The sequence below is a fragment of the Xyrauchen texanus genome, chromosome 37 (genome assembly GCF_025860055.1).
Source record: "Xyrauchen texanus isolate HMW12.3.18 chromosome 37, RBS_HiC_50CHRs, whole genome shotgun sequence".
Classification (NCBI taxonomy): domain Eukaryota; kingdom Metazoa; phylum Chordata; class Actinopteri; order Cypriniformes; family Catostomidae; genus Xyrauchen; species Xyrauchen texanus.
In genome coordinates this window covers 28,967,084-28,982,905 of record NC_068312.1, presented here as the reverse complement: position 1 = coordinate 28,982,905, position 15,822 = coordinate 28,967,084, and the positions used below count along the sequence as shown (strand labels likewise).

The 15,822-nt window shown below is 39.3% G+C and overlaps 1 protein-coding gene across 1 annotated transcript in view; it reads right to left on the bottom strand.

The window, feature by feature from the left end:
• Positions 1-9,452: 9,452 nt before the first annotated feature.
• LOC127630477 (ski oncogene-like) overlaps positions 9,453-15,822 on the bottom strand; it is an 80,503-nt gene continuing 74,133 nt past the window's right edge. The window contains exons 5-7 of the mRNA XM_052108027.1: positions 14,867-15,195; positions 14,448-14,678; positions 9,453-13,632 (exon numbers count right to left, since the gene is read on the bottom strand). Of these exons, the coding sequence (XP_051963987.1) occupies positions 13,435-13,632; positions 14,448-14,678; positions 14,867-15,195 (758 nt within the window). The 3' untranslated portion in view covers positions 9,453-13,434. The remainder of the gene's footprint in view (positions 13,633-14,447; positions 14,679-14,866; positions 15,196-15,822) is intronic.

Sequence of the window (15,822 nt, the reverse complement as noted above, 5' to 3'; positions counted from 1 at the left end):
AGGGAAGGGGAACTGCAAGCGTTCTCTGTCAGCGAAACGTGCCTGGAGTTCGGTCCGTGCTACTCTCACATGATCCTGAGACCACAACGGGGCTATGTGCCCAAAGTTCCCACAACCCCATTCAGGGATCAGGTGGTGAACCTGCAAGCGCTGCCCCAGAAGGAAGCAGACCCAGTCTGTTTGGATCGCACGCAGAGCTTTAGGGTCTCTGAGCAGCTCTTTGTCTGCTGTGGCGGACAGCAGAAAGGAAGCGCTGTGTTCAAACAGAGGACTGCCCACTGGATCATTGACAACATATCTATTGCTTACCAAGCTCAGCATGTGCTGCCATTCCAGAGACCATTCCACCAGGAGTGTGCCGGCCACCTGGGCTCTGACCAGTGGCGCGCCTCTAACAGACATTTGCAGAGCAGCGGGCCGGTCTACACCCAACACCTTTGCAAGATTCTACAATTTCCGGGTCGAGCCGATTTTGTCCTGTGTCTTAGCAGTAATGAACAGGTAAGTGCACATAGCACCTTTCACCTCCCTTGAGCTGAAGAAGTGCGTTGTTAATGCCCAGTAGCGTTCATAAATGTGTTCCCTGGTTGACTTTCTCCAAGCCCTGTGGCAGGCGAGTTTGCGGAGAAACTCGCTGCCAGCTCAGTACTTGTGCTATGCATGCGCTGGTTCCCCGTAGGTAACCCCTTGCGGCGTAAATACTACTGAGAACGTTTCCCTGTTGGCAAACTGCATCTTCCTTGGGCAGAGGCCCCTCTTCCCCAGTCCCCTTGCTCGTAGAGCCACCTCCCCCATTGGTTAGGACCTACCATGGACATGACATACTACCACAAAACCTGAATGAGCAGTATGCACGTTCCCTCCTTTATACCCATATGTCCGGGGGAGTGGCATACAAACCACTGGCCAATTCCCATTGGCCTTTTATCAAAGATCAGATGTGTGATCAGATTCGGTGTTTTGGGCTCTCAAGAGTGACCACTAGTGTCACTACATCGACACAACATCTAGTTCCCTCCATCAGGGAATGGAGGTAACGGAGGTAACCAGGACATTTCCCATAACTTTTGTTGTCGACTTGAAGTCTGTGCGTCAAACTTTATGGTATTTTGGTGCAAATTCACCTTTCACTCAGTTAAGCCAAATCAAGTATAAGCCAAGCAGATAGCATTGTGTGAGGAACCAAGTTGAGAAGTGTTTATGAACTGATAATTTATTCGTGATTAGTGTGAAAGTGAATAAAAGTCATTGTTGTTGTAGTGCCTCTAGAGTTAATTTCACTAGGAAACTGCCGTGAAATGTACAACAGACACATAAAAATCATTTTATAAAAATGTATGTATAGTTACGTGAAATTTGGGTCCTGAAGCAAAAGCAGTTGAAAACCACTGATCTAGATGTTAGTTCTAGACTTACTAAAATTGATAAGTAGGAATCAAACCAATGGATGTACCAAAGATACATAACATGTAAAAAAAAAATAGTGTTTGAAAAACCTTTTTTTGTAATTCCTTATTTCCTACTGGGCAGTAGGTGAAATGAAAACAAAAGTTTATGTGCATGCAGAGCAGGTCCAGATAGATTTCAGCCTACTTGTGATACTTCCTTTATTTGCCAATTTTACATGTATTTGAAGATATAATACTGTATTTTAGTTTGATCATTTTGTTTTCACACAGAATGTTATTTTATTTTGATACATTTAAACTGAGGTATTATTTAAACGCATTTTCATGTATTTGTGCCCATCACTGTCCAAGGGACCAATCACAGCTGAGAGGTCTTCTTGATCAGGAGCCCAGGTGATACCATCCATGTGTGGGGAACCACTGGAGAACACGTGGGACTTTTGCCCTGGAATTTTCCATCTGGCTGAATTATTTAAGAGGGTTGGCAAACAACAGCCATTAAAACATCAGTCTGTAGAAATACCCTAATTTGGAGCAGGTACAAATACTAGTTTGGTTTTATTACTACTAAATGCCAATTGCAATGTAATGTTTAATACATTGAATTAGTTTGTTGTCTTCTTGGTATAAGGTCTTGTATATAGAGCAAGTTTAATTCAATATACAATACAACCATGTTCAGCAGTCACTTAACTTACCTCAAAACGTGTAAACCATTGTAAAACTGCTTCAAAGTGAAATGTACAAAACACATATACAGTGCCCTCCACAATTATTGGCACCCCTGTTTAAGATGTGGTCGAGGACTTCTAAAAATTCTCCTTTTTTTTTTAAACAACATAGAACCCAAATGCAAAAAAGAGAAAAATCCAACCTTTTATTTAAGTAGGCCTACATTACTTTGGTGGTAAAAAAAAATCACACATTTAGAAAAATAAAAACTTGAAATCATGTGTCCCACAATTATTGGCACCCCTGCTGTTAATACTTTGTACAACCCCCTTTTGCCAACAAGACAGCACTTAATCTCCTCCTATAACATTTCACAAGATTGGAGAACACAGAGAGAGGGATCTTTGACCATTCTTCTCTGCACAATCTTTCTAGATCATCCAGTGTCCTGGGTCCTCTCTTATGCACTCTCCTCTTTAGCTTGCCCCACAGGTTTTCAATTGGGTTGAGGTCTGGGGACTGAGATGGCCATGGGAGGACCTTGAGTTTGTGACTGCTGAACCATTTTTGTGTAGATTTTGCCACATGTTTTGGATCATTATCCTGCTGAAAGACCCATCTTCAGCTTTCTGGCAGAGGCCATCAGGTTTTTATTTAAAATGTCCTGGTAGTTCAAAGCGTTCATAATGCCATGCACCCTAACAAGGTTCCCAGGGCCTTTGGAAGAGAAACAGGCCCACCGCATCACAGATCCTCCACCATACTTCACGGTGGGCATGAGGTGCTTTTCGGCATACTCATCTTTTGTTTTACGCCAGACACACTTAGAGTGTTTGTTCCCAAAAAGCTCAACCTTAGTCTCATCTGACCAAAGCACACGATCCCAGTTGAAGTCCCAGTGCCGCTTAGCAAACTCCAGACGTTTACATTTGTGAGTGTTAGTGAGAAAAGGCTTTTTCCTTGCATGCCTTGATGGTTGTTTTGGAGACTTTGTGACCCCAAGATGCCACTCTTTGATGCAATTCTGTGACAGTGAGCTTAGGACTTTTTTTTTACTTCTCTTACCATCCTCCTCACTGTGCGTTGTGGCAAGATAAACTTGGGACCTCTTCCAGCCTTGTTTGTCACTGTTCCAGTTGTTTTAAACTTCTTAATGATTCCTCTGACTGTAGATACGGGCAAGTTAAGGTGAGTGGCTATTTTCTTGTAGCCATTGCCTGAATTATGAAGGTCGACACACATCTGTGTGTGTGTGTGTGTGTGTGTGTGTGTATGTGTGAGCGTGTATTTATCACTTTGTGGGGACCAAATGTCCCCATAAGGATAGTAAAACCCGAAATGTTTGACCTTGTGGGGACATTTTGTCGGTCCCCATGAGGAAAACAGCTTATAAGTCATACTAAATTATGTTTTTTGAAAAGGTAAAAATGCAGAAAGTTTTCTGTGAGGGTTAGGTTTAGGGGTAGGGTAAGGTTTAGGGGATAGAATATAAAGTTTGTACAGTATAAAAGTCATTATGTCTATGGAAAGTCCCCATAAAACATGGAAACACAACATGTGTGTGTGTGTGTGTGTGTGTGTGTGTGTGTGTGTGTGTGTGTGTGTGTGTGTGTGTGTGTGTGTGAGAGAGAGAGAGAGAGAGAGAGAGAGAGAGATGGAGCATGTGCGATCACCTGTTGCCACACCCATTCTGCCTTACTTGAATGGTGTGTTCTCTTGTCTTTGCCATGTTGACAAATGGGTAAGAGAATTAGGCCTCTGTGTCACGTCATATTTATACCCCAGGGAAACAGGAAGTCATGAATTACTAATTAAAAGTTCCTAGATACCCTGACCAACTTTAGCAACTACAGAAAAATATACTTAAAAAAAATCAATTAAATTTTTCAGCGGAATTGTTAGGGGTGCCAATAATTGTTGGACACATGATTTGAAGTTTTTTTTTTTTTCTAAATGTGTGATTTTTTTTTACCACCAAAGTAATGTACTTAAATAAAAGGTTGGATTTTTCTCTTTTTTTGCATTTGGGTTCTATGTTGTTTAAAAAAAAGGAGAATTTTTAGAAGTCCTCGACCACATCTTAAACAGGGGTGCCAATAATTGTGGAGGGCACTGTAGGTACGCTCTATAATCGCTTAAAATGTTAGGTTGCTACCTATTGGCCTGTTAAAGGAATAGTTAAACAAATGAAAATCCTCTATTTACTCACCCTCATGCCATCCCAGATGTGTATGACTTTCATTCTTCTACAGAACACAAATTAAGATTTTTAGAAGAATATCTCTGCTCTGTAGGTCCATTCAGTGCAAGTGAATGGTGACCAAAATATTTAAGCTCCAAAAATCACATAAAAGGCAGCATAAAATAAATCCATATTACTGCAGTGTCTTAACCCATGTCTTCTGAAGAAATCTAAGCAGTTTTGGGTGAGAACAGACCAAAATTTTACTTTTCACTGTACATCTTACCTTTGCAGGTTCAAAGCACGATCATGATTTCAAGCTTGATTACACATCCTAGCACACTAGATAGCACTAGAAAGTGTAATCAAGCTTGAAATCATGATCCCCAAGGAGACTGCTGATGTCAAGAAGTCACTTTTTTGTCTTTTCTCACCCAAAATCGACTGGATTACTTCAGAAGGCATACATTAAACAACTGGAGTCATATGGATTAATTTTATGCTGCATTTATGTGGTTTCTGAAGCTTTAAAGTTTTGGTCACCATTCTTATGCATTGTGTGGACTACAGTTGAGATACTCTTCTAAACTCTTTGTGTTCTGCAGAAGATAGAAAGTCAAACACATCTGGGATGGCATGACGGTGACTAAATGACGAGAGAATTTTCATTTTTGGGTAAACTATAAGCCTACTTTAAGCCTACCATTTAGTGTCCTCTTAAAGGGACAGGTTTCTTTACGGTAGAGTTCTTACTTAAATTTTTATTGTGGATTCATTCATCTCGACCATGTATTGTACTCAAATTGTTGTTGGGATAATAGTATTCAAAATTTGGGTATGTATTTCTTAGGCTTTTCATTAGAAAGGGAAATAGGGAGGCAAACCTTTGTGTGTAAAGGCGATAGTTGACTGTTTGCATGTGTGGGTGGGTGTGAGTTGTTTATGTACGTCATTAATCTGTCCCTTGGCCCAGGAGCATCTGGACAGAAAGAAAAAGAACCAATAATCCAACTCCATGCTTGTAGTCATTCCCCTGGGACTTTAAAGGAACTACATTTCCCATAACATCACTAAACATTACACAGTCTTAATCAAAATCCAGTCAGTCAGCCTAGATGTCCAGTCACACGCAGGGTCAGCTGAAATTGACAAATGCTTTTCCCCAGAGGTACACTGATTCAAAAATGCCATCACAGTTCAATGACAAATTATAAAAACAGAGTGCTCTTCCCAGCTGCATAATAGCAGTTTTTCATTCCAACAAAAATGTCTGTCTAGTCAAAATAGCATGCTATTTATCTCCTCTTATTAGGAAAAAAATGTTTAGTTATTTAAACAATAGCAAGAGCTCACATGACCCAAAAGGCTGTTGTACTGAATAGCATCAGCACGACTGCAGACGTGATATTACTTTTATATAATAGTTCTATAAAAACAAAGTTATTATAGCTAAATTACATTCAGACACAATATGGCCAGTTATTTGTTCCATTTTGCTCTGTTAATGATAATACTTCTAAACAATGACAAAGCAGGATGACAGCCTGTCAGTTACACAGCAAATACAGACATTTACATTTACATTTATTCATTTGGCAGGCACCTGTACATCTAATTCCTGTTACCTCTCAGACAAGTGGAGTGATACAATATCTGCTAATAACCCAGCATCAGTGTGGAGTGGCCTGAAACAACTTACTAATTACAGGACTCCTACCCCCAACCCTGTGGCGGACCAACGACTGGCTGACGACCTGAATGTGTTTTACTGCAGATTTGAAAGGCCCGATTTCACACCCCACATGCACTCGGACCTTCATTTCACACAACCATTAACACCTCCTGCAACCCCCCTCCTCCCCCCTCCTGCTACACTACCTGCACTCAAGATCTGTGAGGACGATGTGTGCCGTGTCTTTCGGAAGCAAAGGACAAGGAAGGCTCCAGGACCAGATGGCATCTCACCAGCTTGCCTTCGTTCCTGTGCTAACCAACTGGCCCCCATCTTCACTCAGATCTTCAATAGATCACTGGAGCAGTGTGTAGTCCCATGCTGCTTCAAACGCTCAGTCATTATCCCCGTCCCTAAGAAACCAAAAATCACAGGACTTAATGATTACAGACCTGTCGCCCTGACATCTGTGGTCATGAAGTCATTTGAGAGACTGGTGTTGGCCCACCTGAAGGACATCACTGGACCCTTTCTGGACCCCCTTCAATTTGCTTATCGAGCAAACAGGTCTGTGGATGATGCAGTCAACATGGGTTTGCATCATATCCTGCAACATCTGGACAGACCGGGGACATACGCAAGGATCCTTTTTGTGGACTTCAGCTCGGCTTTCAACACAATCATACCAGATATACTCCGGACTAAGTTAAACCAACTCCCTGTTCCCACCTCTACCTGTCAGTGGATTACCAGCTTTCTGACGGACAGGCAGCAGCTTGTGAGGCAGGGAAAATTCACTTCCACCACCTGTACCATCAGCACTGGTGCCCCCCAGGATGTGTGCTCTCCCCACTACTCTTCTCCCTGTACACCAATGACTGCACCACCAAGGACCACTCTGTCAAGCTCCTGAAGTTTGCAGACGACACCACTGTCATCGGCCTCATCCGAGATGATGATGAGTCTGCGTGATAGAAAGGAGGTTGAACGGCTGGCTGTCTGGTGCAGTCAAAACAACCTGGAGCTGAACACGCTCAAAACAGTGGAGATGATTGTGGACTTTAGGAGGAACACCCCAACATTGTCCCCCTCACCATTCTAAACAGCACTGTGTCAGCAGTGGAGTCATTCAGGTTCCTGGGCACTACCATCTCACAGGACCTGAAGTGGGAGATACACATCGACTCCATTGTGAAAAAGGCCCAGCAGAGGTTGTACTTCCTTCGCCAGCTGAGGAAGTTCAACCTGCCACCAGTGCTGCTGAAACAGTTCTACTCAGCGGTCATTGAGTCTGTCCTCTGCACTTCAATAACTGTCTGGTTTGGTGCAGCCACGAAATTAGACATCAGAAGACTACAAAGGACAGTTCGGTCTGCTGAGAGGATTATTGGTTGCCCCCTGCCCTCCCTTCAAGAACTATACACTTCCAGAGTGAGGAAAAAGGCTGGTAAAATCACTCTGGACCCCACTCACCCTGCCCACTACCTTTTTGAACTGTTGCCTTCTGGCCGGCGCTTCAGAGCACTGAGCACCAGAACCGTCAGACACAGGAACAGTTTTTCCCTCAGGCCATCCATCTAATGAACAGTTAAATTACCCCCATTGAGCAATAATTATGTGCAATACACAGTTTAATTTTAATTTAAATTATATTATCCAACTTATCCACTTCTGCCATTACTTACATTGCTCTGTACATAATATACTGTTTTTTGTTCTTTATATACAGATTGTATTAGATTTGCACTACGTGTGTGTATGTGGGTATGTATGAAGGTGAGTTTATGTACGTATATGTATAATTATTTATTTTGTGTTCTTTTTTGTTTTTAATTACCTATGCCTTGCTGCTGTTTTTTTTGGTATTGTTTGTATTGTTGTTGACTGGAAGCTCCTGTCACCTAGACAAATTCCTTGTATGTGTAAGCATACTTGGCAATAAAGCTGATTCTGATTCTGATTCTGATTCTGATAAATATGCAAAAAAGACAGGGGCTGATGGCAATTTAGACAAACAATATTAAATATATTTAAGCAATTGCTATTGATATCACATGAGCAAGAGTGCGATATGGCCCTACATCAGCACTGCTGTGATTCGGTCGCAGGTACAAGTGTGTGTGTGTGTGTGTGTGTGTGTGTGTGTGTGAGAGAGAGAGAGAGAGAGAGAGAGAGAGAGAGAGAGAGAGAGAGAGAGAGAGAGAGAGAGAGAGAGAGATGGAGCATGTGCGATCACCTGTTGCCACACCCATTCAGCGATGCTGTCAGCTTTCTCAGTGGAAAATAGACGTCCAAGTGGGGGTATTCATCTCTATTGCGCGGTAGCCAGTGCGCAAGAATCATTCACTATATAAACAGGGATGTCCTCCGCCATTTTAAACAATATCCAATGTGGAAACTCCGATAAAAGGTAAGCACTTTAGTTCTGTAATAAATCAGTCTGTTGTGTCTCTCAGCATGAGCCATAATCCTGAAGTTGTCCGTTTAAAGACGTTTAAAGCTATGTCCTAGCTTTGGCAATGTATTAGTAATACGAGCGATCATGAAGAGCTGTTCTATGTAAACAATGACCAACGGATTCACTTAACGTCACAAACTGGCTCATATTACACACAAAAATTATCTTTTGCCACCACCTGCTGGCTAACATATGTAATTTCAAAAATAAAGACAGTAACTCCTAACACATCTGCACTGCTCTTACAATTTAGTTTAACAACAGCATGAACACAGGCAGAGTGATACACATAGTGAAGCGTCCAAGTGCTGATGCTGTCAGATCATCGGTGCTCATGGAACGTCTCTCGTCCAATCAGATTCGAGGAGCGGAACTAACTGTGGTGTATATATATATATATATATATATATATATATATATATATATATAATAAACTAAATTACTCATGAATTCCTTTTCATTGTTTGAAAATGGATTTTATGCCCATAAATTGTGATTTTAATGGGATTTAAAATTCGAGGACCGGAACTGACTGTGGTAGCCTATATATATATATATATATATATATATATATATATATATATATATATATATAAAATAAACTAAATTACTCATGAATTCCTTTTCATTGTTTAAAAATTGTCTTTTATGCCCATAAATTATGATTTTAATGGGATTTAAAATTACTTCCTGCAATATTTTGTAACTACTACACTTTCAGAAAACTAAGAAAGTAATTTTTTATAGTATATATCATCTTTATCAAATAAATTAATATTGGTCAACTTCAATGACCATATTCTTGAAGTGAAATATTTTTGCATGTTAAAGACAACAGCCAATTTGCATATTTTTAAAAACTTGAATGGGTAAAGTAAATAAAAAAGGAAACATTTTCTATTTGTTTATTCCCCATTAAAGGTAGATTTCATTTAACATTTGCTGTGCCTCTTGAATTTATTAATCAGCATGCTCCATTGATCTGATTCATTACGTTCGCTGAAGAATTTATGGTATATTACTCTCAATGATAACAAAAGCTATATCTCAGGTGTTTATTTAAGCAGGAGCAACACAAACTATCAGGATTAAAACATTACATTAAGCATAAGTAAATTGTCTAAAATAATGTAAAGATTTACAATGATCATTGCAATACTGTGGTCACATGCGCTCCAACACAAATTATGCAAAAACACTATTTGCTTAATTTGTATGCTGTTCCACCAAGACTGAAAAGACAAACAAAAGCAACAAAAGACATCTGGACAAACAACTTTATTTTTGATTATGGGTCTATACACTGTACATCCTGACATTGCAGTATATAAGCCAAACTACTCTCAACTCTAATCTCATAGAGCTCTCTATCTTACATTATAGTCCATGTGAAGGGAGAGGGGCAGTCTAAGAGGGAGATATTGACCAGATCAAACTGTATAAGCAGAATCAGTAGAAGAAGAAAGCATAATCTCTTACATAAAAAATAATTTCAAGAATTGCAAAGTTTATAGTATATTGTTATAGCAGCAGCAGTGAAGGGCTAAGAAGATATGGAAAAAACACATTGTTAAAACAAGTATGAAAGTATGTGGATGTCTGATTCATCCAGAATTGATGTTTTTGATATTCAGTTGAACATAATAAAAAAGTTGATAACTGAAAAAAGAAAGGTATTTACCATAGTCTACTAAACATTATTATGATTCTTTAAAGCACAAAAAAGTGAAATAAAGTACTGAATATGCTTGCGTTGGGAATACACCTTTTAAATTGTTTTTAAAACAATTCTTTCTTTTTAAAAACACAACGTAAAATATAACAACTATTATGTAAAGTTTTTCTTATTCTGAAAAAAAAGAAACACAATATACATTTATGATACAATTTTTTGTAAAATGAAACCAGCTATTTACAAAGGTGAATTTGTACTTTTATCATCCAACTGGCTAATCCTGTTCATTTGTAAGTGATGTTATGTCATTATTGCTGTGTTGTAGCTTTATTTGTTAGCAAAAATGGCTCTTTTAGAGAATAAAATCCAAATTTTCTAGGATTATATGGGAGCAAAGGAGCCTTTATGAACAATTTCTCCCTTTTTCATAGAAAACCATGAACAAAGTAAACTACACATATCAATTTGCATGTAAAAACTACAAAACAACCTCATCTGAATTATTTTTTAAAAATGTTTTATTTTTATGATTTTTTTTTTTTGGTCTGTAAAAATGCACAGCCTCTTGCTACTGTTGTTGAAGACACCGAGCGTCCTTTAGACCCTTGTTTAATTAATATCTGCAACATATCCTGCATTGTACAGGTCAGGGCAGATCATATCATTTCAATGGCTCTTTTTTACATCTATAGCAAAAGTAACCTCTTAAATATATTCTGTTTATTCCTTAAAAACAGAAAGAAAAGAGTGTATTTATTCTGTTGTATATTTAAAAGATATCTTAGTATAAGATTTAAATTCTTTATCAGTGGCAATTGGATTCTGCAATGCGTTTCTTTCATTTATTTTTTTAAAGAAGAAAACATCTAAGGAATACTGACAAAATGGCATTAAAACCTATAAAATAAGCTCCTATAAAATAAGCTGCCCCAACCACCCCTCCCCCATGAGAGTGCAAATGGGACGGCCCGCTCTCATCAGCTGACCGCTGTCTGAACAATTGTTCCTCTTCTGGAACCCTAAGGGGCCAAAGACAGGCACTTGAGGGTCTCCAGCATTGCATATGCACATAAGGTCTGTATTTAGCCCAAGAGTAATGGAATTAATGTGTGTATGTTTGCGTTCATGATTGTTAAGAGCTCTTATCTTGAAATTTATTATTGAGAGGGTTTTGTTTTCCTTTGAAGTAAAAAAAAAAAAAAAAAGATTAAAATTGCTGTATATTGCATAAAACAATGAAAAATTACATATACAGTTTTAATGCCCAATAATGAATATAAGAATGGCAGACTTTATCTTTTTCTTTAAATGTCATGCATATGAAAGAAATTACATAAGCTTGCTATTGAAAGAAGGAACATAAGACAAGCAATAAAATATTCACAAAATCTAAAAAACATCCGTTATAACATCAACAAGAACGACGAAATGAAAAGAGCCAAAACGTAACATACATTCTGATTGCATTGTACCCAATGTATATAAATCACTTATAAAATATATGTATTTTCAACAAAAATCTATCTCAGCTATGTGTGTGAGCATTTAAAGATGCATTTGTTAAACCATCGAAACTTCTTTCATTCATCCATTTGTAGACAGTAATATGCTCTTGCTCACAGCAAACATATTTCAGCCGAGAGGAGCACCTGCATTCTTATTTAAACTCCCTTTTATCAATGCTGGACATACGTGTGTCTGACTCCTGTTCGTTCTGAACGATTTTAAATTTGATTCTGAACCGTTCAATGCATGTAGGAATCCAGGACAGTAACAATAACACTTTAGCAACGATTATAATCATATATCGATAGCTATGATAAATGTTGAATTAATGTCAGATTGGGGGGACAGTTCTGTGTGCGCTGTCCACATTTGAGCAAGCAAGCATGTAGATCTTTTTTATTATTATAATTCTGCAGTTTTATTTATTTACAATAGTATGTCTTAAAACACATGATTACATTGCATTTATTAGAACTGTATATAATTAACAAAAATGTTTATTTCAACTTTATACTTAGGAATACTAAACTCTCTGAGATAAATGCGTGGGAGAGTGTGGGAGCGCAATGCGTTTAGACAGTATTTTGTAATGACAAAGTGCGATTCATTATTGGAAAGTAAAAAACAAAGCGAAAAGAAAACAAAAAAGAGAAACATTTTCATATTTACATATTATAATTTACTTAAAAAGAACAATTTGTGGTTCTTGATCATATGACACCTTCAGCCCTAGAAGCCATATCATGAGCCGGGCCAATTCTCAGCACCTCAGCCCACAGAGAAGCACTGTATGAGTGCATTTGCAAGTGTGTGAGCTGTGGCCATTGCAAGAACAAACCCTCACAACTCTTAAGGAGCCACAAACCGCCAGTGCCACAGAGACAACAAACTTAATAAATGACCCACAATGCACACAAACAGTAACATCAAGCATGTGTTTATGTTTGGGTGTACGCACATGTGTTAATGTGCATGCCGTATCTGTCTAGTTGTGTGTACACACTCTACAGCTTGTGAGGGGGAGAATTTGTTTGCCATGGCTTGATCATAACACTTACTTGAATACAAATATCTCTCCCCTTACAACAAAGCTGAACCCCTCGGCTCTCTTCTGGCCTGGTATTTCTCTTACAAGGATAAGTGTGTGTTTGTGTGTAACTATGTGTCTCCATATCAAAAGATGGCTTCTTTAACCAGCATGACAGAAATAATTATTTTTCTTTTCTTGACACGTAAAAGAAGGGGAATTTGAGCCTCTGATAGTTCGCAGAAGAAAGTTGCTGTTTTGTCTCATACACTCTCACTATGCAGTCTCTTAAATAGCTTATTACACAGTGAATTTCATCGTACTTCCCCAATATGAGTAAGGGAACAAAGGAAACAGGAATTTCAGATGGGATGACGAGTCCTTTTGTCAGACAACAGTGTGGGGTGGAGAGCATGCTTTAAATGTCACCTTAAAAATTGACATGTAAAATGTTTTATTGTTATCACCAATTTATGATTTTTTCCATCGTAGAAAAGTCTTTGTTTTAAAACATATTCAGTTTCAGGCACAGTTAGCATTTGTGCTATTGGATTCTTCCTTTCCAAATTGACTTTTTGCATTTTTTTATCCTTGTTATTTCTGATTGGAGTCGAGGTGCATTTCAGTGCTCTCAAAGCAACACATTTTTAAGTATTAAGTTTAAATTCCCTCAACAAAATTTCAGGATACCTCCGATTAGCTCCAATTTTGCACTGGCTAGGAGCAGGTGGGTGGTGCTCAACTGCATGCTAGTTGATATGATTGGGCGGTAGGTGCTGTCAATCAGGATGATGTTGAAGTGGATTGGGCGGGGTCAAGAAATAGTGAGCAGATTAGTTGATTGAGTCTTTGGTGGGTGGGGGTGCTGCTGTTGTGCCATTTTTGCTGGAGCTTTTGGGCCAGAGTTGTTCCTGTAGCTCTTTGACCACTCGTTCCAGGTGCTCCCGTGCCTCCCGTTCCAGCATCAGATCGGCTCTCAGCTGCTCTCGGTCAGCTTCTGCATGCTGCAGCTTTACCTGCAGGTCCTCAATCTAAAAAGACAGTACAAAGATTAGTTTCCAGTAATAAGCTACTTTTTCAAACAAGTAGTGGTGTTGCATGACAAGACACTACATTGTTGTATTTTGTCAACTCTGTGTGCATTGTATTGCACACAGAGCTTTGACAGCGAACAAGTTAAGGCAAGATGGGAAGTGTGATTTTTCATTTAGTTTTTGAACGAAAAAAGATTCACCAATTAATTCGACCCTGTGTGACATTCTACGCTTTCTTTTTTTTTTATAAACATAGTGAAATATTTTATTAAATGCTGCTGATCACTGTTCAGCTTGGATATATAATAAAAAAATACCCTAAAAAAATGTCCTCGTAAACCACCCAACACACACACACACACACACTCAGACAAACATCTCAGAAACGTCTTCTTGTTTAGTCTGAAGCACACATCCTTGACAGGAAGTTACCCTATTTCCTTCTGAGTAATGAAACGTATCTCACATGAGACTTGCAGGGCCACACCCAGTCTGAGGGTTCAGTTAAATGTGTGTTTGTGTGGGTGGTGTGTCATGTTACATGTGTCTAAACATTAGATAACTCTTCGTTAAACAGGCGCTTGTTTATCCAAAGCCACTTCTAGTACATTTCTAGTACAGGGACAGTCCCTCCCTCTGGAGCAACCTGGGCTAAGTGCCTAGCTCAAGGGCATATTAGTGGTATGCATGGATCACATCTTCAAAGGTTTGAACCTAAAACTTTCTGGTTACTATCTCAGATCTTTAAGCACTAAGCTATACCACCCACCCACATAGTGAATATATGTCTATCTATATGTTTGTGGACTAACCTGAGCAGAGTACTTGGCTCGCAGGCGGCCGGCCTCACAGCCTTTGTCGCACACTCGTAGCTGTCTGGCCTGCTCAAGCTCTCTCTTAAGCCGTACACGTGACTCATTGGCCTCCCTCATCTTCCTCTCACTTTCAGCACGCAGGCGCTCAATCTCCTTCCGCAGGTTCCTCTTCGCCTCAGTTGCCTCGCGAAGCTTCTCCTTCTTAGCGACGCGTAAAAACTCCAGCTCCTGTTGAGGACAAGAGAACTGATATTTACTCACTTTGTCTATTAGATTTTATTATTTTCCATGACTTTTCCAAGCATGGAAAACACAAATTTTAAATGTCCTCTCATTTCCAGGTTTTCCATGACCGTGGGAACCCAAAACACACATGATGCAAGAAAGAAAGTGTGTATTGTTTTGTGTATGTGTACCTGCTGAAGGCTACGTTTGGCCTGCAGGGCGGATCCGAGCTTCTCTTCCTGTTTGACCCTCATTTTCACTATCTCATGCAGAAACTTCTCCTTTGATTCTTTTGAGTCCAAGCCACTGTCCAGTGCCTGTCTTAGTGTTTCTAGCTCTGACTCCAGGTTCGTCATGCCGTGCCCCTCCCCTCCAGACACCAGGGGGCCTTCAGGGACCCCGCTGGCTGGTGTCAGCACTGCTGGTATGGTGGCTCTGGGGCCAGCGGGAGAGCTCAAGTCTTTAGCAGAGCTCGAAGATGTAAAGGATGGGGAGGAGAGGGAGGAAAGTGATGATGTCACTAAAAAAGAAAGAAGATAAATAAGTGTCAACAGTTATTTAAGGTTTTGAATGTAGGAACTGATTACATAGACTTCATTGGTTCATATTCAACAGCAATAGGTAAGGATGGTTGGATCAATGGTACATAAAATGTATCATGAAATACTGAATATCAATACTTCCCATACTCACATCAATATATTTATCATGAATATTAGTCTTAAGCTTCAGTGTGAAAGAATGAACTTTGTCAGGATTTGTCAACTATTTCTCCTTCCGATCATCTGCACATAGCAGAACAGATGTTAATAAATAGAGAACAAAAAGGGAGTCTGATAGTTAATTGGAAGTTTAGGCCTTATTAAATGTTAATAATGGTTTATGTTAAATGGCTAGAATAACCGGTAACCATTTTATCCTTTAGAAAATACAAAATCCTTCCATCTACTATAGGAATTTGTATTGATATTTGATATTTGTGGCCTTGATAGTACATGGTATTGGATCAAAAAGAAAATAAGTCGTATCGCACATCCCCAACCATAGGATCGCTTTTAATCTTTTCTCTGGCACCTGTCAAATAAGTGACGAGATGTGTTTTAAAATGAGCCTTAAAGGATGGGGAATGAATCCGTCATTGATTTTC